The sequence below is a fragment of the Bos taurus genome, chromosome 28 (genome assembly GCF_002263795.3).
Source record: "Bos taurus isolate L1 Dominette 01449 registration number 42190680 breed Hereford chromosome 28, ARS-UCD2.0, whole genome shotgun sequence".
In the NCBI taxonomy this organism is placed as follows: Eukaryota; Metazoa; Chordata; class Mammalia; order Artiodactyla; family Bovidae; genus Bos; species Bos taurus.
Window position 1 is genome coordinate 8702248 of NC_037355.1, and position 27841 is coordinate 8730088.

General features: G+C 45.5%; 1 protein-coding gene across 2 annotated transcripts in view; it reads right to left on the reverse strand.

The window, feature by feature from the left end:
• Nucleotides 1-27841, reverse strand: part of NID1 (nidogen 1) — a 96933-nt gene that overhangs the window by 14978 nt on the left and 54114 nt on the right. Inside the window, exons 10-14 of one of the 2 annotated variants that reach the window (NM_001101155.1) lie at nt 22554-22679; nt 16021-16170; nt 14507-14629; nt 5477-5695; nt 2926-3098 (exon numbers count right to left, since the gene is read on the reverse strand). In NM_001101155.1, coding sequence (NP_001094625.1) covers nt 2926-3098; nt 5477-5695; nt 14507-14629; nt 16021-16170; nt 22554-22679 — 791 coding nt within the window. The remainder of the gene's footprint in view (nt 1-2925; nt 3099-5476; nt 5696-14506; nt 14630-16020; nt 16171-22553; nt 22680-27841) is intronic. The other variant, XM_024986699.2, reaches the window with a different exon arrangement.

Below are 27841 nucleotides of genomic sequence, written 5' to 3' on the forward strand. Positions count from 1 at the left end.
TTACAAGAGACCAAGCACTGCATGATTCCACTTAGAGGAGTTTCCCTAGAACAGGCTAATTCATAGAAAGTAGAATGAGGTTGCAGAAGACTGGTGGAGGAGGAGGGAGCATTAGTGAATGGATCCAGAGTTTCAGTTTGGGACAATGGATGGTGATGACAGTGGGATTTAATGCCATTGAACGGTGGCCTTAGGTACAGTTAAACTATAATACCTAGATGGTAAAAACAGATAGCTAGATGGATGTATCCATAAATGGATAAATGATTGATAGATAATAGATAGGAAAGACACAGTGAACATTGTTTCAGCACCTTCCCCTCCACGGATCACATCTCAGTTTCCTGCTTCTCACAGCCTCATTTGACATTTAAGCCTCTCCCCTGGGTGTCGGGGGAATGGCTTTCCCAACTCCTACTACCTGGGAGTGTGTGCTGGTGGATACAAGAGAAGAACAATGATTGCCCCTTGAGGGATTTGTGCTTCAGTGAGGTAATAGGAAATCATAAAGATCACTTATGCATTCCTTCAGTAAATACTTCTCAAGTGCCAAACACTGTTTGGGGTCTGGAAACAGCATTTGAAACAAACACCTCCATGAAACAGACGGACAACTTCTGGTCTTGGTGTGCTTACAGTCTTTTTTTTAATTGGGGTATAGTTGCTTTACAATGCTGAGTTAGTTTCTGCTGCACAACAAAGTGAATCAGCCATAGGTATACGGCTATCTCCTCTCTCTTGGACCTCCCCCTGCCCATCCCCTCTAGGTCATCACAGCACTGAGCTGAGCTCCTGCCCATCCCCTCTAGTTCATCACAGCACTGAGCTGAGCTCCCTGTGCAAGACAGCAGGTTCTCATCAGCTATCTGTTTTACACATGGGAGTGCCCATGTCAATCCCAATCTCCCAGTTCATCTTGCCTGCCATCCCCCACCCCCACCCCATCCACTCATCTGTTCCCTATGCCTGTGTCTATTCCTGTGTTGCAAATAGGTTCATCTGTACCGTTTTTCTAGATTCCACACACATGCTTTAGTGTATGATGCTTGTTTTTCTCTGATTTATTTCACTCTATATGACAGACGTTAGGTCCATCCAGGTCTCTATTCTTGGAATAGATACATGAGATACAGAACATGTACCCTGAGGAGTAGTGCTGAGTGTTTGCTCAAAGACAGAGAAGGGCGACTGGAGGCTGCAGTCTGAACAGGGCAGCCAGGACAGGCTTCTCCCAGAGGTGACATGCAGCAGAAGTTTGTGTAAGGTACATGTGGCCGTGTCCATGTACATGTCAACCGTGCAACGTACATGTGAGCCGTGCCAGGGTCTAGAGCGAGAAAACTGCAGGCAGGGGCCAGCAGATGCAAATGCCCTGAGGTGCACGTGTGTGCGGCGAGTTGAGGATCAGCTGGAAGGCCAGAGGGCTGCGGCCAGTGAGTGAGGGGGCAGCTGCAGGAAATGGGGTTGGGACAGGTAGCCAAAGGCCACGAAAATAACTGATTTTTTTTCCCTCTGGGTGAAAGGGGAATCCATCAGAGGGCTTTGTGCTGGGGAAGAACAATCAAGGCTGCTTTGCAAGAGGCTTTTGAAAAGCATTTTTTACCATGGATGGACCTAAAGATTACCATCTCTAGTAAGTTAGTAAGCCAGAAACAGAAAGATGAATACCATACGACATCACTCACATGTGGAATCTAAAATATGACACAAGTGAGCTTATCTATGAAACAGAAACACACCCAGACAGAGAGCAGACTTGTGGTCGCCAGGGCAGTGGGGTGTGAAGGGGCAGGAACGGGAGTTTGGGATTAGCAGATAAAAACTATTGTGTAGAGAATGGATAAACAACAAGGCCCTACTGTATAGCATAGGGAACTACATTCAATATCCTGTGAGAAACCATAATGGAAAAGGGTGTGAAAAACCATGTATATATGTGTGTGTGTGTGTATAACGGAGTCACTTTGCTGTACAACAGAAATTAACACGACATTGTAAATCAACTATACTTCAAGAAAATAAAATTTAAAAAAAGAAGCATTTTTACTTTGCAGACTTTTTTTGACCTTGGTCAAAAAGAAGAGCGGTATGGCCGTGTGTGGTACCTATGATGTGGAGATTGATGCAGGAAGAGAAAATAGGGCAAGCAGCAGAGACAGGGGAGTGGGGAAGGAAGACGAGAAGAAAGCAACATTTCTATCCAGAATTTTCAAGAAGGCTCTGCAACCAGCACTGAGGGGTGATGAGGATTTCTGCTGGACGTTCATCTCCAAGGCCAATCTCCAAGGCCTGATGGACCACTCACTGCTACTTCTCCCCTCCTTAGAGGACCCTGATGGCCCACCAGTGTCCTGGCACCCCCCCTGTAGTCCACAGTTGGAAGCCTCCACCAGGTCTTAAGTTTGATTTCCTGGCAGAAGGTCAGGATCCCAGATAAAACAACAGCTTCTCAGAGTGTCTGACCTCTATCTAACAGACAAAAATTCCCTAGCTCACAAAACACATCTTTGAAGCTTTGAAAAGCTCTGGTTACTGCCTCCAGGCAGACATGAAGATCTTGAGTTGAGTTGCTGCCAAAAGATGAGTCATTTTGTGAATTTAGCAGGGATGGTGAGATCAAACCTGACAGATGCTCGCAGATAAGATACAGTAAGCACAGGTGATGCCCCCCACTAGGGGTCAGATTCCAAAGTGGTCTCTAGCAGGCATTCCGTTTCTGTTCCCACCCTTGAATCTTCTGGAGGGAGGGGAGGGGACTTAGAAGTAAAGTGGTCTTATTTAGAGATAGACACCCAGGGTCACACAGAATGAAGAGGCCCTAGGTCCAGGGATCTAGTCCCAGTCCCTGGTCTGACCACACCCTGCTTGTTGCTCCAGGTCATGGAAGCAGAAATTGTCACTGAAGTGCCATCAGCCAACACTCACCGGGGCGTGAAGCAGTGTCTTGGCTTCCGACTTGGTCATGGTGCTTCCCTCCAGGGGAAGGCGCTCTATCTTCCCTGTCTGGGCGAAGAGTAGATGGGTCCCAGGAGGCAGGGGGATCACAGTGGTAGGGACCGGGGGTCCATAGTGAACTGGAGGAGCCACTGTACTCAGACCTGGGTGGCGGGAGACGGCATTGAGCAAGGCCCGAACGCAGCAGGAATGCACAAATACACGTGTGTGGGCACACACACACGGACTCATACACGTGCACCCACACGCCTGGTCACGCCACCTTCTCGGCACCACAAACTGCACAGTCACATGTGCCTATTAATATCTGAGAGCACAAGGAACAGAAGGACCACAGCCAATCAGAAGGCGTTTGTGATGAAGATGACACAGGGCTTGAGTATAACATTAAACGTCAAGTGGAAAAAACGGCTCAGCCTCTCCCTCAATGGAACTAACCTGGCTATGGGTGCCCTGCTCTGGACGCTGGGCATCCGGGCTGTGGCAGCAATCCAAAACAAAGAGACAGCAGAAACCCCGAAATCCTGGCCACAGGGAACTCGCACCCCCACGGGAAGCTGCTGAGTATTTTCATGCCCAGTGGACTTGAAAGTCTAGGCAAGTCCATCAGAGTGGACTTGCCCGCTCACCCCATCCCATGGGGGCAGGAGGGTCTCAGGCCCCACAAGCAGGAACAGAGTCCTTCTGGACTTTCCAGGACAAAACAAGGCGGGAGGCTCATCCTCCCTTAGACGCAGCCTTGCCTCCCCGCTGAGCTGCATGCCCCGCAGAGCTCTGGTTCACCTGGCAGAACCTCCCAGGAGGGGACATGCACCCTGGCTGAGGGTAAGGAACACACAGAGGGTGTCGGGGAACCTGGGTCCCCGACCTGGTCCTGCCACTCACCATGTGGACACATTATGGACCTCTGCAGTGAGAGGGCGGAACCAGGTCATGGCCAAGCTCATTTTCAGTTCTTTCCTCTGGTCCATCTTGCCTGTTATACCCACTCAGTGACATAAACCAATCTGGTGGATCTCTTTAAATCTCTAGAATCTATCCCTGAGGTGCAGGTCAACCCTCGCCATTTCTCACCTGGATTAACTGTAAATACTGCAGCAGCCCCCGGCTCCCCATGGCCATGGTCTCATTCCTTCCTCTCAGCTCTTCTAAAACTGAAACCTGGTCACATCAGCACCTGCTCAAAACCCTTCCTAGGCTCCCCTCCCCTGCTCTCAGGATCAAGCCAGATCCCTGCGCAGAGCCTCTGATGTCCTCACTTCCACTCTGCTCCCCCGGCATGGGACACAAACTCCTGATGGCTTCCTTCCTGCCCCTCAACGCACTCCTGACACTGGAGCACAGATCTCCTCAACCCCACTTCCCCAGTGCAGGTGACTCTGGTCCTGTCAAGGCCTTGGGTCAGGCGGTATTGCCTGCAAAGCCTTCCCTGGCCAGCCCACGACCTCCCAGGTCAGGGACACTGTGGTCCTTGGTCTGCCTCTCTCTGAGGGTTCCTTTCCCTAGCCTGCCTCTGTTTCCCTGCCCCCTGAGTTTCTAGGGCCCACACTGGGGCCTTTCCCTCTGCAGATGCCCGCAAGACCATGGCATCTGACACACCAGGTTAATGCTGGCTGGGTGGGATAATGAAGTTTGTGAGTGATCCCTTCTTAGCAGCCTCTTAGCAGCTCTGGGAAACTATCTGGTAGGGGATCAATTTATGATTATTGGCTATCTGGTGAATGGAGATGTCAAGAATGATTATATTCGATTTTGGTAACTTGTGACAATTAGCCTTTTCTACATCTGGGACTGAATTTTAGAGCCAAGAAACATCTTAGAGATTATTTTGCTCAAGTGAGATGTTGAAGTCAAGGGCGCCAAAACTCAGGCAAGTGTCTGTCCAGTGTCACACAGCCTGGCCCTAGTCCCAACTTGACGCCTTCCTACCAGCACGGATTGTCGCAGAGCCAGCTGGCAGAAACCTTTGTGGCTGTTGGTTCCTGGCATCATTACAAATGGATCAAGCACCTAAAGGTCCAGGCACAACCTTGCAGGAGGCTGGTGTGACTAAGAGTTCCATGCCTGAGTAACAGGGTGCTGAGGAGGGGCTCTGGTTGGTCTCTCCCATGCCTGCCATGCCCCAGCACAGAGCCACTGAAAGGCCAGGCTGCCCAGCGCAGGGTTTACCCAGAGAAGCCCCAAGCGCACACACACACACTTTCTGCTATCAACTGCAATCTCATCCAGCAGGCCTTGCCCATCATTTGCACAAGACAGGTTTGTCCCAAAAAGGCAAAGAAAAGGGTGAGAGGAGGGAGAGGGTGAGTGGGGAGAGATGGTGAAGAGGGCTGTGAGTTACAGGGAGATGGAAAAGGGGGCTGCAGAGGGGAGAGAGGAAGGGAGGGGACGGGCTTTGAGTCAGTGGAGCAGGTCAGGATTCAGGGCAGGCAGAAAGCGCCAGCTGTGCCCCAGGCAAAGGTCCCCAACAATGCTCGCGGATGCCCGGACATCCCATCTCTGGCCCGGCTCTCCGACTTACACGGTGGCCTCATCCCAGACCTAGTCCTGGTCCCCTGCACCTCTCGGCCGTCGCGGTCCACACACCAGCAGTAGCCAGTGCTGCTGTGGCACTGGGTGGGCACGTACTGCCCGTGCTCATCACATTCGGGGACAAAGAGTCCAGGGGGCCGGGGCCGCGAGGAGTCCGCCGTCCCCAGGATGTGCTCCCGCTCATGCTGGCATCGGGTTTTCTCCACTACTGTTAGAGAGAGGGGCAAAAAGAGGGTCGTCAGTTCAAGCCCCTGCACCCAACTCGGAACCTGGGGAGCTGCCTGGTCATTGCCCCGTTTTGTTTTATTAATTAAAAAAAAATTTTTTGTTCACCTTTATTGAAGGATGTTGGCTTACAATATTCTATTAGTTTCAGGTACATGACAATGATTCAAAATTTTTATAGATTATACTCCTTTTAAACCTATTATAAAATACTGATTTTATTCTCTATGTTGTTGCTATTGTTGTTCAGTCGCTCAGTCGTGTCTGACTCTTTGTGACACCATGGACTGTAGCCGGACAGGGTCCTCTGTCCATGGCGTTTCCCAGGCAAGAATACTGGAGTGGGTTGCCATTTCCTCCTCCAGGGGATCTTCCTGACCCAGGGATCGAACTTGAGTATCCTTCTTGGCAGGCAGATTCCTTACCACTGAGCCACCTCAAAAGCTCTATATTCCCTATGTCATGCAATATATCCTTAGAGCTTATTTAAAATTTTTTTAATTTAATTTTTACTTTATATTGGAGTACAGTTGATTTACACTGTTGTGTTAGTTTCAAGTCTACAGCTAAGTGATTCCGTTATACATATACATATATGTACTCTTCTTCAGATTCTTTTCCCATACAGGTTATTACAGTGTATTGAGTGGAGTTCCTTGTGCTCTATGGTAGGCCCTTGTTGATTATCTTATATATAGAAGTGTCTATATGTTAATCCCAGATGTTTTATTAATTAAAAATTTTAAACATCATTATTAATTAGTGGACTTAACAGTCAAGAAGAGTATGTCTACATTTTCTTTTCCTTTCTAGGCCATTTATTTTTTCAGTTTTGAAAAACAGAGGCAAAATTGACATAATATATAATCAGCCGTTTTACAATGAATAATTCAGGGGTATTTAGTGCAGTCACAATGCTGAGTGACCACCACCTCCCTCTAGTAGTAGCAACACATTTTCCTTACCTCAAAAGGAAATCCCAGATCTATTAACTAGCTGTCTCCACTTCTTCCTTCCTCCCAGCCCCTGGCAACCACAAGTCTGCTTCTGTCTCTATGGATTTACCTATTTTGGTTTGTTCTCATAAATGGAATCTTACAATGCGTGACCTTCTGTGTCCAGCTGCTTTCACTCAGCAGGCTGTCTTCAAGGTTCATCCATACTGTGGCCATGTGACAGGGCTTAGTTCTCTATTCATAGCTGAATAATATTCTATTGCATGTCCACACCACATTTTGTTTACTATTCATCACTTTATGGACAGCACTGACATTTGTTTTAAGAAACTTTAAATTTTTCTTAAATGTGTTCTTTTTGTCATTACCAGCTTCTTGATTAGCCACACTGAGTCCAGGTCAAAGATATGGGTGACCATAGGGCACATTTACCATCATACGTGTGTTTCCTTTTAATTATGGGCTAGTGTTTGGCATGAAATATGGCCTTTCAACTATGCAACTCATATCCCGAGGCTGGGAAATACCATTCCATCTGTGTGGAATTGCTGATGAGATGCTATATTCTATAATAAACAATTCTCAAGTATGCACCATCCCCATCACTTCACAGCATAGAAGGGGGAAAAGTGGAAGCAGTGATAGATTTTATTTTGGGGAGCTCCCAAATCACTGCGGATGGTGACTGCAGCCATGAAATTAAAAGATGCTTGCTCCTTGGAAGGAAAGCTACGACAAACCTAGAGAGCATATTAAAAAGCAGAGACATCACTTTGCCAATAAAGATCCATATAGTCAAAGCTATAGTTTTTCCAGTAGTCATGTATGAATATGAGAGTTGGACCATAAAGAAGGCTGAATGCCAAAGAATTGATGCTTTTGAACTGTGGTGTTGGAGAAGACTCTTGAGAATCCCCTGGACAGCAAGGAGATCAAACCAGTCAATCCTAAAGGAAATCAACCCCGAACATTCATTGGAAGAACTGATGCTGAGCTGAAGCTCCAATACTTTGGCTACCTGATATGAAGAGCCAGCTCATTGGAAAAGACCCTGATGCTGGGAAAGACTGAAGGCAAAAGGAGAAGGGGGCACCAGAGAATGAGATGGTTGGATGGCATCACTGACTCAATGGACATTAACTTTAGCAAACTCCAGGAGATAGTGAAGGACAGAGGAGCCTGGTGTGCTGCAGTACACGGGTCACAAAGAGTCAGACATGACTAAACAACCAAACAACAACAACAAAAGCCGCTTCCACACTGACTAGAGCTTAGCCACGATAGCATCAGACAGATGCAGACAGGTCAGCGTCGCCATGGCCTGTGCAGCATCTTCCATGTAGAGATGCCCAGGCACAGCCGAGAGCCACACTTCAGCCAAACCGAACGATGGCAGCTGCCCTTCTTTTGCAGGCCTTTCCATTCCCCCATTCATCCATCCATTCATTTATTGTGTGACTCCCCCTCCTCCTCCTTCGGTGAACCCTTTAAGAATTAGCTCAGGCACGTGCTCCCTCCAGGAAGGCTTCTCAGGCCCTCCAAGAGTTCCCAGGGTGCTCTGGGTTCTCGTCACTCTGATGCTGAGACTCAGAGGCTGCTCCCTGTCTGTGTCCCTGAGCAGATTTTAGGCTCTGAGAAGACAGTGAGTGACTACATCCCCTTAGCCTTGACTTGGGAAGCACTTCCTGGGCTGGAGTCGGGATGCACATGGGAATAACTCCCAGGTCCTGCCCTCAAGGAGCTCATGGAGGGAAGGGAACAAGCAAACACAGAGTGACAATCCAGTGAGTCACTGCTTGACAGGAGAGCCTATGTCACAAAAGATACACAAGACATCCTTTCCTTTTTTTTCTTGGCTGCACCACATGGCTTGCAGAATCTTAGTTCCCCAACCAGGTATCAAACCTGAGTTCTTGGCAGTGAGACTATGCAGTCTTAGCCATTGGACCATCAGGGAATTCCCAAAATATCCTCTCTGTAGGGCTTGGAGAGCAAAGGTGTGGTGGAGTCCTTTTTTATTTTAATCTTTATTGGAAGACTGTGGTTATACAATCCAGGGCAGGGCTCTACTTTTTCTGCTAAGGAGCAGAGAGTAAATATTTGGGTTTTGTGGGCCATATGATCTCTGTCACAATTCAATTCTATGGATGTGGCATGAAAGCATCCAAGTTTAATATATAAATGAATGTGGGTTTCAATAAAACTTTATTAACAGACACAAATGGTGGGCCACATTTGGCCTCTGGGGGATGTAGCTTTCAACCCTGGCTCTAGGACATTGCTAGTTACATTAGGGAGAAACCTCATATAAATACTCATGTATTAATATATTACTGTGTTAATACCATATATATAGTAATAATAGAACAGATAATACTATATTACATATTTCATAGAATTTTACATCTAATAAGTGTTTTTGTTCCTCAGTGCCACCACTTCTGCTCTTGTCAGCAATGCCGGTCAACCAGTGATGTCAGGAGTAACTAATCCCCTGGTATTATTTGAGACAAGAGTGGAATGTGCTGAGACAATGTGCACGGCTGGAATTTTAAGCCCTGCACTCCATGTTCATCTGTGACTGTATCCTCACCAGGCCTTCGCAGCGCCATTCGGGGTGTGCTGCCAGTGAGTGTTTCAAGTGCCTTTGTCTGCACTGCCAGTTCTCACGTCAGCCTGCTGGATGTGGCCGCCCCCTTGATTACAAGCAGTAAGCCCGCCAGAAAAGTGTGTGTTGAGCCTGGCAAGGGGCAACTGGGTCTGCTCGTTTGTCCCAAAGGCTAATAGAAAAACCAAAAACAAGGTCCTACTGTACAGCATAGTGAACTACATTCAATATTCTGTGATAAATCAGAATGGTAAAGAATATAAAAAAAAAGAATGTCCATATGTGTGAAACTGAGCCACCTCACTGTACAGCAGAGATTAGCACACACTGTAAATCAACTGTTTTTGTTCAGTCACCCAGTCGTGTCCAGCTCTTTGTGACCCCATGGACTGCAGCACACCAGGCTTCCCTATCCTTCAGTATACCTCAGTTAAAAAAAAGAAAAACAAACAAAAAGTATTTGATGTAGGAATAACCAAACAAAGATACAAAATAAGCCATCCGGTTGATAATAAAAATGTTGGTCCCGCTCACTCTTAGGGGTAGGGCTTGCTTACATCCTCAGTATCTTACATTTGTACAGGGTTTTAGTTTCTGTACCAGCTGTGTCTGTTCACACAGGGTTCACTTAATTCTCACTATAATCCTGTGCAACAGGCAACTATGGCTTTTACATCAAATGAGAGAACTGAAGTTTGGATCGGCTCCCCCAGGCCACAACACTAGCAAATGCTTTAGCTCAAGCTAGAATCCAGGTCTCTGGATCCCCAGCCCAGCCCCGGGCCCTCTGCACACACATGCCCCGTGCCCAGGATGGCCTGTCCGTGGTCTCTCTCTCTCTCTCACACACACACACACACACATACACACTGGCTTAACACACTCACCGAAATTATCCATGGCCCACAAACTTGTTTTCCTTCTGTCAGCATCTATATTTGGTGTTGCCTTTCCAATCAGAAAACACACCTGGTGTTCTGTATACTGTCAACAAAACCAAACTTTTAAGGGAATGGGGGTACCTCTCTTTTCTGTGGCTGACAGGACTGTGTGAGCCAATACATGAAATCTCCAGTGATCTAGAATTTCCAGTGGAACTGTGAAGTGCTATATCTTGAACTTACATAACAGTGGGGGGGAGACCTCAATGGTGCCTCAGGAAACAGAACTTCAAGTGTGTTTACGGAGGCTGTGCTTATGATATCACTGTGTTCCTGGGAATGGCTTCTCAGCCTGGCCCACAGCGGCCCCTCCAGGCCCGCATGGGGAGGGTCCCACTATGGGTGGGGCAGGGGTGGGATGGTAAAGACACATATCCCGTCCTGGCTGCTGGTTGATAAAATGACAACCGAGGCAAGATTCTCCTTAGTCTTTACTCATCTACTCTCTTTACTCATCTTTATTTATTCTTTCCTCTCTTTACTCATCTCTTTATTTGCTTGAGGGAGGAAGCGTTTGGGATATACTAATCTGGGGAACAGCAGGGAGTCTGGGGTGACTTTTCTCAAATTGAGGACAAAGAGAATGGCAGGAGGTCCTTCAATAGATGAAGGATAAAAAAGGGACGGCAGAGGGAACTACAGATAGAAAAACAAGCTATGCTCCTAAATCCTTGACCCACAGAAACTGTGAGGTAATATACATTCACTATTTTAAGCTGCTAACTCTGGGGAATAATTTGTTTCAGAGACATAGATAACTAATATGGCAGTTTTCAAACTTCCTGACCATGATCCATAGAAATGCATTCCACTCTGCAATTCAGGACATATACACATACACACATTTACACATAAACACATGTGCATACAACTCAGTCATGCACTGGACAAGGATATACAACTATCATTTCATGAGACAAGACTTATTCCTACTGCACATACTCTGCATACTCTATCTTCTTGATTATTGGTTTCTATTTCATTCCATTCCATTCAAATGAAAATGGTAATAACAACCCACTAAGCTGATTTCACAATCCACACACGCATTTTGGGCAAAGCGTGCAGAAGGGCAGCAGAGAACAAGTCATCATTTTTTTCTGTTTTGCTTATCGTTGGTTGATACTGCAATAGCCATGACCTTAACTGACTAACCTCTAAAGCTAGTTTTTTATTTAAAAATCAATCCCCTCTGTATAGAGTAGGTATCAAAAAATGCTGAATGTCTAATCCCTACACTTCATTACATTTGGCAATAGGAGTTTGAATGATACTATACTTAATTTTTTTGTCAATATTTCATTAGGTATTCATTTGTCAATATTTCATTAGGTAGTCTTTTAAAATTTTAAAAAACACGATGAAAACCTCAGGGTTCCTATTCCAACTGGAAATACATTAGAAATACAAATGCAGCAAGGCTCCCTAACCCCAGTTTCCTCTCCTATCATAGAAGGTAACCTTTATCCTGAGGTTTTGGCTTCTCATTCTCATGTGTGCAGTTTATCATTTTATGGCATATGTATATACATATGCAGGTTTCTTTTCATATAGACTTATATTTTATATAAATGTAAGCACACTGCCTATATTCTTTTGCGACTATTTTTTTAATAGGTAAGAAGTAAATTTATCGAGAGAGAGAGACACAGAGTGTGGGCCATCTCGAAAAGTGAGAGCTTCCTATGACTACATTTTTTGCCCAATAGACTGTTGAGATTTATTCATTAACTCTACTTCATTCATTTAATTAATTAATTTTGGGGGCCACACTGTATGGCTTGCGGGATCCTAGTTCCCTGAGCAGGGACTGAACCCAGGTCCACGGCAGTCAAAGTGCACAGTCCTAACCCCCGGACCACTAGGAATTCCCTTTAGTTCACTCATTTCAACTACTGCTATATATTACTTCATGGTATGAATTGTACCCAAACTCATTTGTCCACCTCTCCTGTTGGTAGTCTCTTAGATTTCTTTTCTCTTAGAAACAATACTTGATGGAGACATGTATATTTCTAAAGTACATTCTCTCTCGAGCATATAAATAGATGATGAATTTCTTGAGAAAACAGGATTAAATACCGAAACAATCCTAGCAAAGAACCCTGATTGGTTTTATCTGCTCTTGTATCCCAGGCTACAGGTCTGGGTTTGTTTCTGTGTAGTCAACAGAGCCAAGGGGGCAAGGAGTTGGGTCAAAAAAGCAAAAATAAAAAAAATGAAACATCTGCTTCCTTTTGAACTGGAAAGATGTGAAGGAAGCCTAAGGAAATAGTGACTTAGTCATTTTTAATAGTTGCTGGAATGTCTTAATTAATTTCAGGCACAAAAGGTTGATGCTGCCTGGGTTCATCTAGGCTGGGGGTTGGTAAATTTTTTCTGTCAAGGGCCACGTAAGAAATATTTCAGGTTTTGCAGGCCTTGAAGGCTCTGCCGCAACTACTGACCTCTGCCTTTATGGAATGAAAGCAGTTGTACACTATTCCTAAACTAAAGAGCCTGCGTGTTCCAATAAAACTTTATTTTCAAAACACAGGCAGTGGGCCAGATTTGACCTGCAAGTCATAGTTTACGGACCTCTGTCCTAACCAGAAGAAAACAATTTAGACCAGCAATATGTAGTATTATGCATCAAAATTTAAACTTAATTTAATATTTTTCTCATTTTAGATCCTCAACTATTCTAAAAACCAGTCACACCAGTCCTGCTGAGAGTATGAATAAATAAATACTTGTATATACCACAGTAGGAATGGAAACTAATGTAGTCACTTATTTCCTTGATAACTATAAAGAACCACGAGCCCTACCATGGACCACGTAATTCTGCTGGACACCGGAAACAGGAAAATAAAATGCACAGGCACCTATGCTCAAAGCACTCAAGGCTAGTGGAGGAGACAGACATTGAAACAGTTCTTAATCACTCAAAAAAGTGGTTATGTGGGAAGTTCCAGGTATTTCTTATTGAAACATTGATAAATATACTTGACCAACAACAGTAGCAACAATTAAAGTAAATACCAGCACAACTGGTTAACTCCAGTCGGAGGCGTCAAATGCATCCTTAATCTCATGACAGGTTACCACGTGATTTGGGGAAGTGAATTCAGGTTAGAGTCCATTGGGCAGAGTTTAGTCTTAGTTCTGGCACTTACAGCCTCTGGGATCTTGACTGTGCTTTTATTTCTTTATGTTTTAGTGTCCTTTATATAAATAGAAATAGTAATACTACTTGCTTTAAAGAGATGATTAGGAACATTACATGAAACGGGAGATAAAGTACCCAGCACACAGTAGGCACCATACAAAAGGCAGCCAATGATATGTATTCATTCAAAAGTGTTTGCTGAGATCCAGGATCATTCCAGGTACAGAACTAGGGCCATCATTGTCCTATGGTCTAACGAGATTATCACAGAAGTCTCAGGTCAGTAGGCAACTTTAGAAGCTCCACAGTCCAGGTATAAGAGGTAATAGAGACAATTCTGAAGAGTCCTCAGTCTGCCTGTTCCCATAACTGGTGGGCCTTCACCTTCCTCACCCCCACCCCAGCTCTGCTCCCCGTGATTCTTCAGAACCGGCAATGGTTAATTCTAGGTGTCAACTCGATTGGGCCACAGAATGCCCAGATATTTGGTCAAACATTATTCTGGGTGGTTTCTGTGAGGGTGTTTTTGCCTGAGACTAACCTTTCACTCCATAAAGTAGGTAAAGCAGATAGCCCTCCCTTACGTGGGTGGGCCTCATCCAATCAGTTGAAGGCCAGAATTGAACACAAATGTGGACCCTTCCTCAAGTAAAAAAGAATTCTCCCTTCTTGATGACCTATGAATGGAGCATGAGCTTTTTGTTGCCTTTGGACTTGAACAGAAACACTGGCTATTCCTGGGTCTCCAGCCTGCTGACTACAGTCCTTGCAACTAACGGACCTCTATAACTGTGTGTGGGTCAATTCCTTCTAATAAATCTCTTTATATGTAAATAAATACATTTCTCTCTCTCTCTCTCTCTCCACACACACACACACACACACACACGTTCATTAGATCTACTTCTCTGGAGAACCCTGAATAATACAGATCCATTCTTACTCCTCTGATCTAGGTGTGGTACCCCTGGAACTGTGCAGTACACAACTGTACTGCTCAATACCACAGCTGCGCTCTGATCACCCACCTCAGCTCTCCACGAGCCTCCCACATACCCACCTTGTTCTCTCCCAGAGCTATATACTCATGGATACAGATAGCAAAGACCTATCTACTCCAAACACCCCAACACCTCACCTCCAGGCACACAATGGAAGCCGTCTCCTTGGTAACCAGATTTGCAGCGGCACGTGAAGGACCCTGGCGTATTGTAGCAGAAAGCATCGGGGTGGCATCGGCTTGGCTGGCATTCATCCACATCTGCAAGACAGCCACCAAGCCCAGGGAGACTGAGATTTCTTCCAGAATTCCTAGTTTACACAATAATATAAGCCACTTGCTCTCCATTTTTAGGGACCCAATTTCTGATCTGGGAACCACGATTTAAGAACTCACTAAACATTAATTATAAAAACACTGATTCATCGATTTCTATCTAGTGCATTTACAAATGCATTTCACTTTGATGTTTTCATGAAAAATCAAGCATACAAAAGGAAAAAAAATGAAAGGATTTTTATTCATTATTTCCTTCTTATAAATGAGAGCTTCAAAAATGTCTAAGAGTTGAGAGACAGATGATTAATTGATTGACAGAAAAATCTCAGAGACCAGAGAAAATTCATATTCTCAGTAACAAAGAAAAAGTATTTCAGAAATCATGATCTCTTAGAAAGGCTTGGACTTTCCAGAAATACTCTAGGGCATAATGTTAAGTAATTTTGCAAACCAAGGGACCAGGAAACTTTGTTCAGAGTTATCTTATTTCAAACTATCTTGAACAGCATGCTGGCCACCAGCGATCGGCTATCTGAGATCCGAGAGAATTTTATGAGTCATTTATTCTCTGCCTCTGCAGTCAAAAAGGGGACTTAATTTTTGGGGAAGCACAAAATTAGAGGAGGCCAGATGAACAACTGTATGCTGCTGCTGCTGCTGCTAAGTCACCCTTAGACAGCAGCCCACCAGGCTCCCCCGTCCCTGGGATTCTCCAGGCAAGAACACTGGAGTGGGTTGCCATTTTCCTCTCCAATGCATGAAAGTGAAAAGTGAAAGTGAAGTCGCTCAGTCGTGTCTGACCCTTCCAGGCTCCTCCATCCATGGGATTTTCCAGGCAAGAGTACTCGAGTGGGCTGCCATTGCCTTCTCCGGAACAACTGTATATATCTTAGTGAATAAAAGGCTGGACTTTAAGTTACATGTGTGTAAGCATTGTTAGTCTTTTCATGAAAGACAAACAATCTCCTTAGTCCCTAGCAGACAGCAGGCGTTTAATTATGCCTGAACAAGCAAGTGACATGGAACAAATAGTACAGGGAGAACAGGTGTCTTCTCCAACAAGACACAGCTCCCCAAATAAAACGCATAATTCAAACTACCTGAGACACAAAATTCAGCCTGTTTACTCAATAGAGTTGACAGATTTTGTTGTTGTTTAGTTGCTAAGTTGTGTTTGTGACCCCATGGACTGTAGCCTGCCAGGGTCCTCTGGCCATGGGATTTCCCAGGCAAGAATACTGGAGTGGGTTGCTGTTTCCTAGAGAGAATAATTCTCTTAGATTCAGAGGTGGGTGAGTAACTAGCATATGATAAGCATCACCTGGGGAATTGTTTCAGGTCTCACAGAAAGGAAAGTCAGAGCAACCACGCACCTTGGCAGGCTCGGCCATCCCCAGAGAAGCCTGGGAGGCAGGAGCAGGTGTAGGAGGAGCCGCCCATGTAGATGCACCGGGCCCGCTGGGGGATGTCACAGTCGTGAAGGCCAGTCTCGCAGTGGTTGACGGGGCGCAGGCCCACGGCAGCTTCAGACAGAAAGTTAACACACAGTGTTTAGGTGAGTCCCCTAAGCAGTCCCCAGGCCTTCCAAGCAGTGTAGTCCAATGAGCTGGAGACTGTGCCTGGGGCCCAGCCTCCCGGACGTCCCTTCAGGCTCATCCCCGCTCACAGCGGGGTGCTGTCCCTGCTCTCCTTTGTTTCCTCCCCTGATCCCACCTCTGCTAAGCGTGCACAGACTGACCCCACAGTGGGTCATACAGCCTGGCTTCCGACCTCAACTTCAACCCAGGGCTCTGTCTCAGGCCACTCTCCACACGCAGTGCCCGGAACCCGATTCCCGCTTCATCCGGATGTGGAGGTGGACCGCTGCAGGCAGGCACGCTTCCTGTGTAACTGCTGGTGCAGCGTTTGGGCCTGAGGGTCTGAGACTGCCACACAGTATTTTTGACTTTGGCTCACTGTGCGTGCCTGAAGTCACTTCAGTCACGCCCGACTCTTTGTGACCCTGTGGACTGTAGCCCACCAGGCTCCTCTGTCCATGGGATTCTCCAGGCAAGAATATTGGAGTGGGTAGCCATGCCCTCCTCCAGGGGGTCTTCCTGACCCAGGGCTCGAACCTGTGTCTCTTACGTCTCCTGCATTGGCAGGCGGGTTCTTCACCACTGAGCCACCTGGGAAGCCCTTGGCTCACTAGGTGGGAGGAATATTTATTATGAATGCCAAAGTCAAAGTCACCCACTTCCCACCAAGGAAGGAGAAATCAACTCCCAGGAAGTGAGACAGGGAGAGTGGAATGACTGCAGGGCTCTGGGGAGGGAAGCCCTGGGTTTCAACCAGGTGCATATGAGTCCACTATGTGACTTTGGATAAATCCTACTAACTTTCCAGAGTTGCACTTTCTTCCTCTGTAGAACAGGAATGACTTCTAGCTTTTCAAGCACAGACAGGTCCAGGAGATGGGTTTATTATTTTCTAAAGGGTCCTGATAACAAGACTCCTAGGATGAGGCCTCAGGAAGCAGGCATGTGACACAGAGGCTAGACAATCAGACTCCAGCTTGTACTCTTGCCTCAAGATGACAGTCAAGGGTTGAGATGAACTAACTCAATAAAAAATGCTTGAAATAATCAAGGAAACTTGAATATGGACTGGGTATTCAATCATGTTAAGAAATTGTTCATTTTGTTAGGTATGGTAACAGCTTTGTATTTGTATTAAAAAAATTGCCCTTATATGTCAGATATATATTATGCATATAATGTGCATAAAAAACTAGTAACTCTAGTTAGATGACAGGATATTGGGGGTTTTCTTTAAAGACTGAAATATACCAGCAAAATACTACCAGCCTCCCCAGCAGTAGCAGTAGTAGTAATAGGGATGGAAAAGATCTTCACAACCAAGATAATCGCGATGGTGTGATCACTCACCTAGAGCCAGACATCCTGGAATGTGAAGTCAAGTGGGCCTTCGAAAGCATCACTACGAACAAAGCTAGTGGAGGTGATGGAATTCCAGTTGAGCTATTCCAAATCCTGAAAGATGATGCTGTGAAAGTGCTGCACTCAATATGCCAGCAAATTTGGAAAACTCAGCAGTGGCCACAGGACTGGAAAAGGTCAGTTTTCATTCCAGTCCCAAAGAAAGGCAATGCCAAAGAATGCTCAAACTACCGCACAATTGCACTCATCACACACGCTAGTAAAGTAATGCTCAAAATTCTCCAAGCCAGGCTTCAGCAATATGTGAACCGTGAACTTCCAGATGTTCAAGCTGGTTTTAGAAAAGGCAGAGGAACAAGAGATCAAATTGCCAACATCCGCTGAATCATCAAAAAAGCAAGAGAGTTCCAGAAAAACATCTATTTCTGCTTTATTGACTATGCCAAAGCCTTTGACTGTGTGGATCACAATAAACTGGAAAATTCTGAAAGAGATGGGAATACCAGACCACCTGACCTGCCTCTTGAGAAACCTGTATGCAGGTCAGGAAGCAACAGTTAGAACTGGACATGGAACAACAGACTGGTTCCAAATAGGAAAAGGAGTACGTCAAGGCTGTATATTGTCACCCTGCTTATTTAACTTCTATGCAGAGTACATCATGAGAAACGATGGGCCGGAAGAAGCACAAGGTGGAATCAAGATTGCTGGGAGAAATATCAATAACCTCAGAAATGCAGATGACACCACCCTTATGGCAGAAAGTGAAGAGGAACTCAAAAGCCTCTTGATGAAAGTAAAAGAGGAGAGTGAAAAAGTTGGCTTAAAACTCAACATTCAGAAAACTAAGATCATGGCATCTGGTCCCATCACTTCATGGGAAATAGATGGGGAAACAGTGGAAACAGTGTCAGACTTTACTTTGGGAGGCTCCAAAATCACTGCAGATGGTGATTGTAGCCATGAAATTAAGACGCTTACTCCTTGGAAGGAAAGTTATGACCAACCTAGATAGCATATTCAAAAGCAGAGACATGACTTTGCCAACAAAGGTCCGTCTAGTCAAGGCTATGGTTTTTCCAGTGGTCATGTATGGATGTGAGAGTTGGCCTGTGAAGAAAGCTGAGCGCCGAAGAATTGATGCTTTTGAACTGTGGTGTTGAAGAAGACTCTTGAGAGTCCCTTGGACTGCAAGGAGATCCTACCAGTCCATTCTAAAGGAGATCAGTTCTGGGATTTCTTTGGAAGGACTGATGCTAAAGCTGAAACTCCAGTACTTTGGCCACCTCATGCAAAGTATTGACTCACTGGAAAAGACTCTGATGCTGGGAGGGATTGGGGGCAGGAGGAGAAGGGAACGACAGAGGATGAGATGGCTGGATGGCATCACTGACTTGATGGACGTGAGTTTGAGTGAACTCCGGAAGGTGGTGATGGACAGGGAGGCCTGGCGTGCTGCGATTCATGGGGTCGCAGAGTCAGATACGACTGAGCGACTGAACTGAACTGAACAAAATGCTTTATAAAATGGAAACTGAATAATAGGTACAGCAGGGTTCACTATGTTTTTCTCTCTACTTCTGTAAATGTTTGAAATTATCCATAATAACAATAATTTAAGCCTAAAAAAAAGTCAAGGGCTGAGGTCTAGGAGGTGATTTCTGATGGCTGGTTCAGATACTCTGGGGTTCATAAGGTACTTTAACTTCTGGTTTTATAGTTCTAAGGCCCAGGTCAGAGTCGTGGCCCTCACAATGTCATAATAGAACCTTTCCTTCCCTCCAAGGAGGCCCTCAATGTTTAGATTATACTGGATACAAGAGAACTCCTCATCTTTTTCCTCAATGAGTCTTTCCAAGATTAATTCCAATTTATCCTGCCTCAAGGGCTTCAGGAGAGAGAGTTCTTAACACTGCCAGAGGACAAGTAAAGAAGAGGATGCTCTTCAAAGGTCTGGGTCCATGCTGCTGCTGCTGCTAAGTCACTTCAGTCGTGTCCGACTCTGTGCGACCCCATAGACGGCAGCCCACCAGGCTCCCCCATCCCTGGGATTCTCCAGGCAAGAACACTGGAGTGGGTTGCCATTTCCTTCTCCAATGCATGAAAGGGAAAAGTGAAAGTCAAGTCACTCAGTCGTGTCTGACCCTCAGCGACCCCATGGACTGCAGCCTACCAGGCTCCTCCGTCCATAGGATTTTCCAGGCAAGAGTACTGGAGTGGGGTGCCATTGCCTTCTCCGCCGGGTCCATGAGAGGTTGGCAAAGTACCGTATTGGTGGATGAAGGCCCAGACTGTGGACTTAGCAGCTTAAACTCCTGAAGTTGAAATGTTAACTAACTCCCATGGATTGGAACAGGGATCACTGAAGCAACTCCTATGGGCTAGAGGGTTACTAGATTTTAAATTGCTAAAGTGGTCCAAATTTCTGTCTGGAAAACAGAAAACCAGATTACACGGAACCAACCCAAGGCCACACTCTGTTTCCTTGAACCCCTCTCGTCGTCTCACTTCCCATCATTTCTAACGTTCTTCTTTCCTCCAGGGTCCTCTCTTGACCAGTTCCTTCAGCTCACAAAATGTGAAAAGGACACGCTTGGAGAATTGGGGTCAAACAAAGGTAGAAAAAATGTATTCAGACAGAATAACCAGCAAAGGAGTCTCAGTCCTCCTCCATTAAATATTTGTCATTTAAAGAATGCGAGTGATCACTCCACAGGTTGTGTTTGCTCCTGCCTCACTTTGCCCCACCCGTCATAACAGGGAAGGACCTTGCCACAGCCTAGATGGATGGGTCCTGCTTAGCCATCACCTTCATCTATGCTTCTGTTTATTTTATTATTATGTGGGGGGCAGCCAAGCTGCGAGGCTTGAGGTACCTTACTCCTCCAACCAGGGGTTGAAACGGTGCCCCTGCAGTGGAAGCAGGGAGTCTTTTAACCACTGGACCACCAGTTCCCAGGATCCAGTTTGAACAAGGAATGCCGGGAGAGTGAAACTGACCACTAAATTATCCAATGATGAGCCAGAGTATATTTTTTGCTTTCGGGCAGACTTGGTTTTATCCAGTGAGCCATCACTCTGTGTGGTTAAGTCTCAAAGGAGCCAATTAAAAGAGACAAAAGGCCAAGTAAAATGGAATTGCGTAGAGGCTACTGACAGGGGGAGAAGCACTTGAACTCGATGATCTTCAAGTGGTTTTCATACTTGTTTCTAAGCAATGGGATCCATTACTCAAACAAAATGTTACTCGAAATTTCATATACAGGAAAATGAAATACTCTGTCCTTGGCTTACTTGTGTCCCTATTGGCAGATCCTGGGCATCTCTAAGGGCTCCTTGGGACACAGGAAGCCCATGGTCCAGTCTAATCACCTCATTTTACAGGTGACAGAGAAGTTAAGTGTCCTCCTCAAAATCAAAAGCCTAGGAGTAGACATTTGCTTACCACCTGTGTTACACCCTGCTCTAGCCCTTCCATGAGGGTGGATGCCAGGAAAAGCTGGAAACAGAAACCCAGGACATCATGCCTCACACATGTCTGTCCCAGCATTGTTCATGTCACCACCCAAGGGTTAAAGGATCTGCCACCCAAGTTTGAGCCGAAATGTAATGTAAATGGTACTGCCACAAAAATAGACCTTTGAATCTCCTTCATTGAAAAAAGCAGAGAAAGAAAGGCCAAATTCAAAGAAATTGTTGTTCTCAATGGGAAAAAAAAAGATAGAGGTAACTTTAGCAGAGCTGAAATCTCAGCTCTGTGCAAAGGGACCTGGCTGTATCTCAGTACACAGATGTTTGGGTCATACTCAAAATATGAGAACGGCCTGTTCCCTCCACCCTCAAGACACCACCTCACCCTGGGACCTTGGCGGCCTCATATGAGTTTCAAGACACAGCAAACACAAAGCCTGCTAGGGTTTAGTAAACAGCAAGGAAGGGGAAAAGAGATGGTTCCTTGATGCAGTGAAAGAGAAATATGTCTTAAATTGGGAATAAATGTTGAGCTCAAATGCCCCTTCAGCATGTTGCCCTCCAGACCTAGAAATATCCAAGAATCTTTGAACCTGAAAGTCTTGGAAACTACAGGTCAAAGTGCAACAGTGGGTAAAGGGGGGGAAATTTAAATAATCTGGCTCTTTGTAGTCGGCCCATCATCACCACCACGTGGGATCTTAGTTCCCCAGTCAGGGATTGAACCCAGGGCCTCTGCCGTGGCAGATGCAATCTTAACCACTTAATCTTCCGCCAAGGAAGTCCCCTTAACTTCTAACTTTGATAGGCTATGAAGTTATGCTAGTACTTGTGGTTTGTAAAACAGAAATCCACAAACAGAAAGGCCCCAAATGAGTTTTAGATGCAAACCAAGAAGAATTTAATCAAAGGCAGATAATGACACAAATACCTAAAAGGTGTTCTCTCCACATGAATCCCAAGGCCACTGATTATAAGGAGAAACATGTCTAATTGTTTGAGTAGCTATTTAAAGAATAATGGAAAGAATTAAAAGGAGTTTTATAAGAAGAGAATGGTATTACTAGTGCAGACAAATAATACTGCTTATGCCTTGTACCTGTGACTCTCCAGGTAGTCAGAAGAAAGGAGCAGAGACTGATTCACCTTTGTAAACGGCCCTCCCCAACAACAAAACCAGGAATCTTCCATCTCAGCCAGGCTAATTACTGAGGCAATACCATTCACACAGGCACTGACATACATCCTATGAACACTCGTTTTGAAAAGTCATCTACTCACAGACATAAAGAACAGACTGGTGGTTGCCTGGGGAAGGGAGGTGGGAAAGGGAAGGATTGGGACTTTGGGGTTAGCAGATCCAAACTCTTATGTAGAGAATAAACAGCAAGGTCCTACTGGGTAATGCAAGGAGCTGTACTCAATATCCTGGGATAAACTATAATAGAAAAGAATATGGTAAAAGAACATAAACAAAAGTCACCCACAGCACTTACCCACACATGTTCCAGCCTCTGAAAACTGGTAGCCCTCCACACACTCACAGCGGAAGGTTCCTGGGTGGTTATTGCAGATCGCGTGATTGCCACACACTGAGGGCTGCTCTGAACATTCGTCGATATCTAAAGCAAAATTTTGTTTTAAGTGCAGACTTAAAAAAAAACACCTCTCCCAACATCACTATACATAATAAAATATAAAGTATTTTGGCCTGCAAATGGATCCATTTTAAAACACATTTTTAGTATTCCAAAAGTATCGCTAAATATTTTCTTCTGTGCATAACTGGAGATAGTGATCCCAAGGCCCTCCTCATAAATAAAACTGTGCTTCTCCCACCTCCCCCCAACCCTTTCCACCTTCCATCTCCTGGAGTTAGTTGTTGACCCAGGGACCACTAACATCAGATGGGCACATCTGTATTAGAAAGATGTGCAGACAAGTCTCCCAACTCTGAATAAGGTTCCTAAGCTACAGACTGTAATTAAATATGCTCTGGTGGTGCTAGTGGTAAAGAACCAGCCTTCAATGGAGGAGACATAAGAGACGCAGGTTCGATTCTTGGGTGGGGAAGATCCCCTGGAAGAAGGCATGTATTTTTGCCTGGAGAATCCCATGGACAGAGGAGTCTGGTGGGCTCCACCAGAGTCAGACATGACTGATCACGCATGTGCCACCATCTTGAGTTTAAGGCACTAAAAGGCAAATCATTAACTCATAAGATTAAAAGTGATGTTCTCTCATAGGATAATTCTGCGGTCATCGAGTGGTATGACGGGAACAAAGAAATACACATTTCAAAGCTGAACACACACATACATATACACGTGTTAGTTGCTCACTCGTGTCTGACTCTGTGACCCCATGGACTGTAGCCCGCCAGGCTCCTCTGTCCATGGAATTCTCCAGGCAAGAATACTGGAGCTGAACACAGCTAGGTTCAAATCCTGCCTCCTTTGGTGACTAGCTTGTGTGGTCCTGGAGAAGCTGCCAAACTACTCTGCCTCAGTTTCCCTGTTAGTAAGTACATACACTACTATTTATCTTGGGAAGTCCTTCTGAAGATTACAGAAAATAGATGCAAGCCTGACCTGCTCAAGAAATGTACCTATTGGGACTTGCCTAGTGGTCCAGTGGTTAAGACTTCATGCTTCCAGTGCAGGGGCATGGGTTTGATCCCTGGTTGGAAAACTAAGATTTCTCATGTCATGTGGTATGGCCAAAAAAAGAAAAAAAATTAAAAATAAAAGAAATGTGCCTATTATTAAGTATAATACCTATACCACCAGCATGAGGCTGTTCCATTTCTAGGAACACAGACCTTGGATGGCCACGGCATTGGGAGGCCAGTCTGTAGTTACCACTGCTGTAAGGCTGGTTGGCCCAGACAAAAAAATCAAGCTGATCTGTCATCTCCTTGGTTACCTGCCCACTGATGATTTGAAATAAACACAGTCACACAAGATCCCTCTGTGCCAACCTCATTCTCAGGGTGTAGTTACTTCTGGCATTTTTCGAACTCTTGGAGATGCATGTGAGGAAGATTTCATAATGTCTGAGACCACACAACTCCCCTCCCCTCTCAACCTCCCCTTCTCAACTCCATAACATGAATCTTGCTCGTGCGTTTACCTCCAGTGGCCTGTCTAGCCAGTCTCTTTCCTGATGAGGCAAAAGTCCTGCTGGCTTATTAGACAATGTCACACAACACAAGCATTTTTGCCACTTCAGCCCCACAGTTGGACCTACACTCAGACAAAACACAAACCAAATGGCATTCAGCTTTTTGAAACTATACTGCAGCGTACATTTCTGTGACATGCTTAAGATATAAAATCTCATATCACTTACATGTAGAATCTAAACTATGGCACAAATGACCCTACCCACAAAACAGATCAAACCAGTCCATCCTAAAGGAAATCAATCCTGAATATTCATTGAAAGGACTGATGCTGAAGCTGACGCTCCAATACTCTGGCCACCTGGTGTGAAGAGCCGACTTACTGAAAAAGACCCTGATGCTGGGACAGATTGAAGGCAGGAGGAAAAGGGGGCGACAGAGGATGAGATGGTTGGATGGCACCACTGACTCAATGGACATGGGTTTGAGCAAACTCTGGGAGATGGTGAAGGACAGGGAAACCCGGTGTGCTGCAGTCCATGGGGTTACAAAGAGTTGGACGTGACTTAACAACTGAACAACAACAACTGAACACAAACTGACGCATAGACATAAAGAACAGACTTGTGGTTGCCAAGAGGCAGGGTGGGCGGAATGGATCGGGAGTCTGGGTTTGGTACATGCAAACTATTACATTTAGAACGGATAAAAACCAAGGCCCTACTGTATAGCACAGGAAACTATATTCAATATCCTGAGATAAACCATAATGGAAAAGAATATTTAAAAAGCAAAGTATACATGTGTATAACTGAGTTCTTTACTGTAGAGCAGAGACTGGCACAACACTGTAAGTCAACTATACTTCAGTCAAAAAAAAAGAGCTGCAAGATGTCAGACCAAGGGACAAGTCCAAGCACTGCTGGAAGGTTGCAGAACAAAGCCCCACCGAAGCCCCCTTTTAAGAAGCTGGAGCTGGGCTGGGGTAGAGGGATATTCAGCAAGTGTGGCTTCCTGGCTCTATCCACCAGCTGCTGCCTCAGCAACATGGGAGGAAAAGTCATTCTGGCTTCACTGCCTCTGCACTGCAGCTCTCAGAGGACACCCCGTGCAGACTGCAGGGCTCCACAGCCGAGACTGAGCTGCCAGAGCACAGAGCAGCAGTTTTCAATCACAGGGACAGAACACAATCACCAGGGGATATTTTCCAAGCTTCATTTCCCCCGGAAGGTTTTTTAAAAAGTATTTATTTATCTGGCTGTGCTGGGTCTTAGTTGCGGCATGTGGGATCTTTAGTTGCAGTATGTGAGCACCTTAGTTCCTTGACCAGGGATGAAACTCAGGCTCCCTGCACTGGGAGTGCAGAGTCTTATCCACTGGATCACCAGGGAAGTCTGCCACTGGGAGGTTTATGGAAAGGGAGATTGCATGTTTCAAGAAAGCTTCTTAGGTGATTGGAAGGATGTCCTCTGGCAGGCCCTACTGGGAGAACCACTGGCAAATAGGATCTGGGGGCTCCTGGGATGAGGGAGGGAATGGTTCCCCAGCACCATTCCCACCTCCACGAAGGTCTACACGTAAGAGCCAAGCTGGGTGATGCCTTTTTTTTTTTTTTTTACAGCAAAACCCTAGCAATCTCCCTGCTGATATCTCACGGTCCTTATAGTTTGGAAATTCTTTGAATGTCTGATTGAAACCCTCTTCTGTAAATGGAGGCTAGGACTCTAATCCATTCTTCAGTAGAAACAATGAACTAGTGATAACTGTTCCTTATAGAATATCACAATATTTCCTTGAAGATTATTGTTCTTGTTTGTGTGTGTGTATGTGTGTGTGCATATGCTCTCAGTTGTGTCCAACTCTTTGTGACCCTGTGGACTGTAGCCCTCCAGGCTCCTCTGTCCATGGAATTTTCCAGGCAAGAAAACTGGAGTGGGTTGCCATTTCCTACTCCAGGGATCTTCCTGACTCAGGAATGGAAGCTGCGTCTCTTCTGTCTCCTGCATTGGCAGGCGGGTTCCTTACCACTGAAGCACCTGGAAGTTCATTACTGTTCTTACTGGTCAATATCTGGACAACATTTTCTCTAGGAAGAGATTTCCTCTCAAATAAACCATTCCCTAACCCAACAGGAAGATCCTGAATTATTCTTGTAATCACTGCTTCCGTTTTGACTTTTTTTCTGAGTGGCTACTTTTCACATATTTTCAAAAACTCCAACAAATAATAGTTTCTCCAGTGTGTCCTCCTCATAAATGCCAGGCTCTGGGAGGAGACTCGTCTCAGGACAGATTTGTTAAATGCCTTGAGTGCACTCAAAATTACTCAATGAGAGATTGTCCAAAACTCTCTCTTACAGCCTCCCAACTGAGAAATACAGGGAAGCCGTCCTACCAGGCACCAGAGCTCTGATTCAACTGGAAATCTTCTCCAAATTACCCTGAACAGTCACCTTGCAGTATCCAACCAACCCCATCCTTGTTCTGGATGTCATCTATCATTATATCAATGCGACACACGCTGAATGACAAAGGCTCATCCTCATTCTTCTCTTCTGAGGCACTTTCCAGGTCAAAATAATATGTGAAGTGATCTGCTTAATGCAATTTCATACCAACAGCCTGGTGTCTCAATGCATTAATACTACGAGGCTTATTCTCGTGACTCAGAACAAAAAGTAGCAGGACTGGGAACAGACCCACGTGTAGATTCCATGGGGCAAATCTGCCACGCTGAGGGCTAACCATAGGGCAAAACCAGGTACACATGAACATGTCTTCGTGGGCGAGGACATAAGAAGGGTTTCCAGGACAGCAACACATCAATCCATAAAGCATGGCTGGTTGTGCCTTGGGAGATGAAGCAGCCAGCCAAAGCAGGATTAGCCCAAGGTTATGGCTTCAGCAAGGCGGGCATGGCAACCCACTCCAGTATTCCTGCCTGGAGACTCCCTTGGACAGAGGAGCCTGGTGGGCTACAGTCCATAAGGTTTCAAAGAGTTGGACACGTCTAGAGCGACTAAGCATTCATGCACGTATGGCTTTAGCAGTTGGAGAAGATGGCTCCATGTTTTATTACTGTTCAATTTGCTTAGGAAGCTGAAGCTGGGCTGCATAAAGACTACAGAGTTGGAGGCTTCTGCTAGAGAAATGGGGTCGCCCCATCTCTATGTGTTGTCTGGCAGGGCTCTGCTCACACACACACGGGATCATGCTGCTCTAAACCGGCCTGAGCCAATTCAGCCATTCAAGACTGGTGGGCTCTCTGGGGAAATACTGGGAAACTCTGAAGATCAGAGGTGAGTAGGAACTATGTCCCCTACACAGTGGTATGTTACAAGGGAAACAAGTCTCAGACTGAATTCTGTCACACAGACAAAGATATCAGCAAGCTGGCTGAACAATCGTACAAGCTGTTCCCGTAAGCCTCGTTTCTGTTCTTCATCCTTTCAGGCCTTCCAGTGAACACCATTCGTAAATTTCACTCTGAAGCAAATGCAGCATGATCAGCTAACCTTCACACTAAATCAGCACACTAAAGCTGCCATTAATTGGAGGCATTCAGTGGATTCAATTCAGTGGATTCCAGACCACAGGCATCATTCCTATACTCCAAATTCTGCTGTGCTACACAGATTATTTTGGCTATAGTCATTCAAGG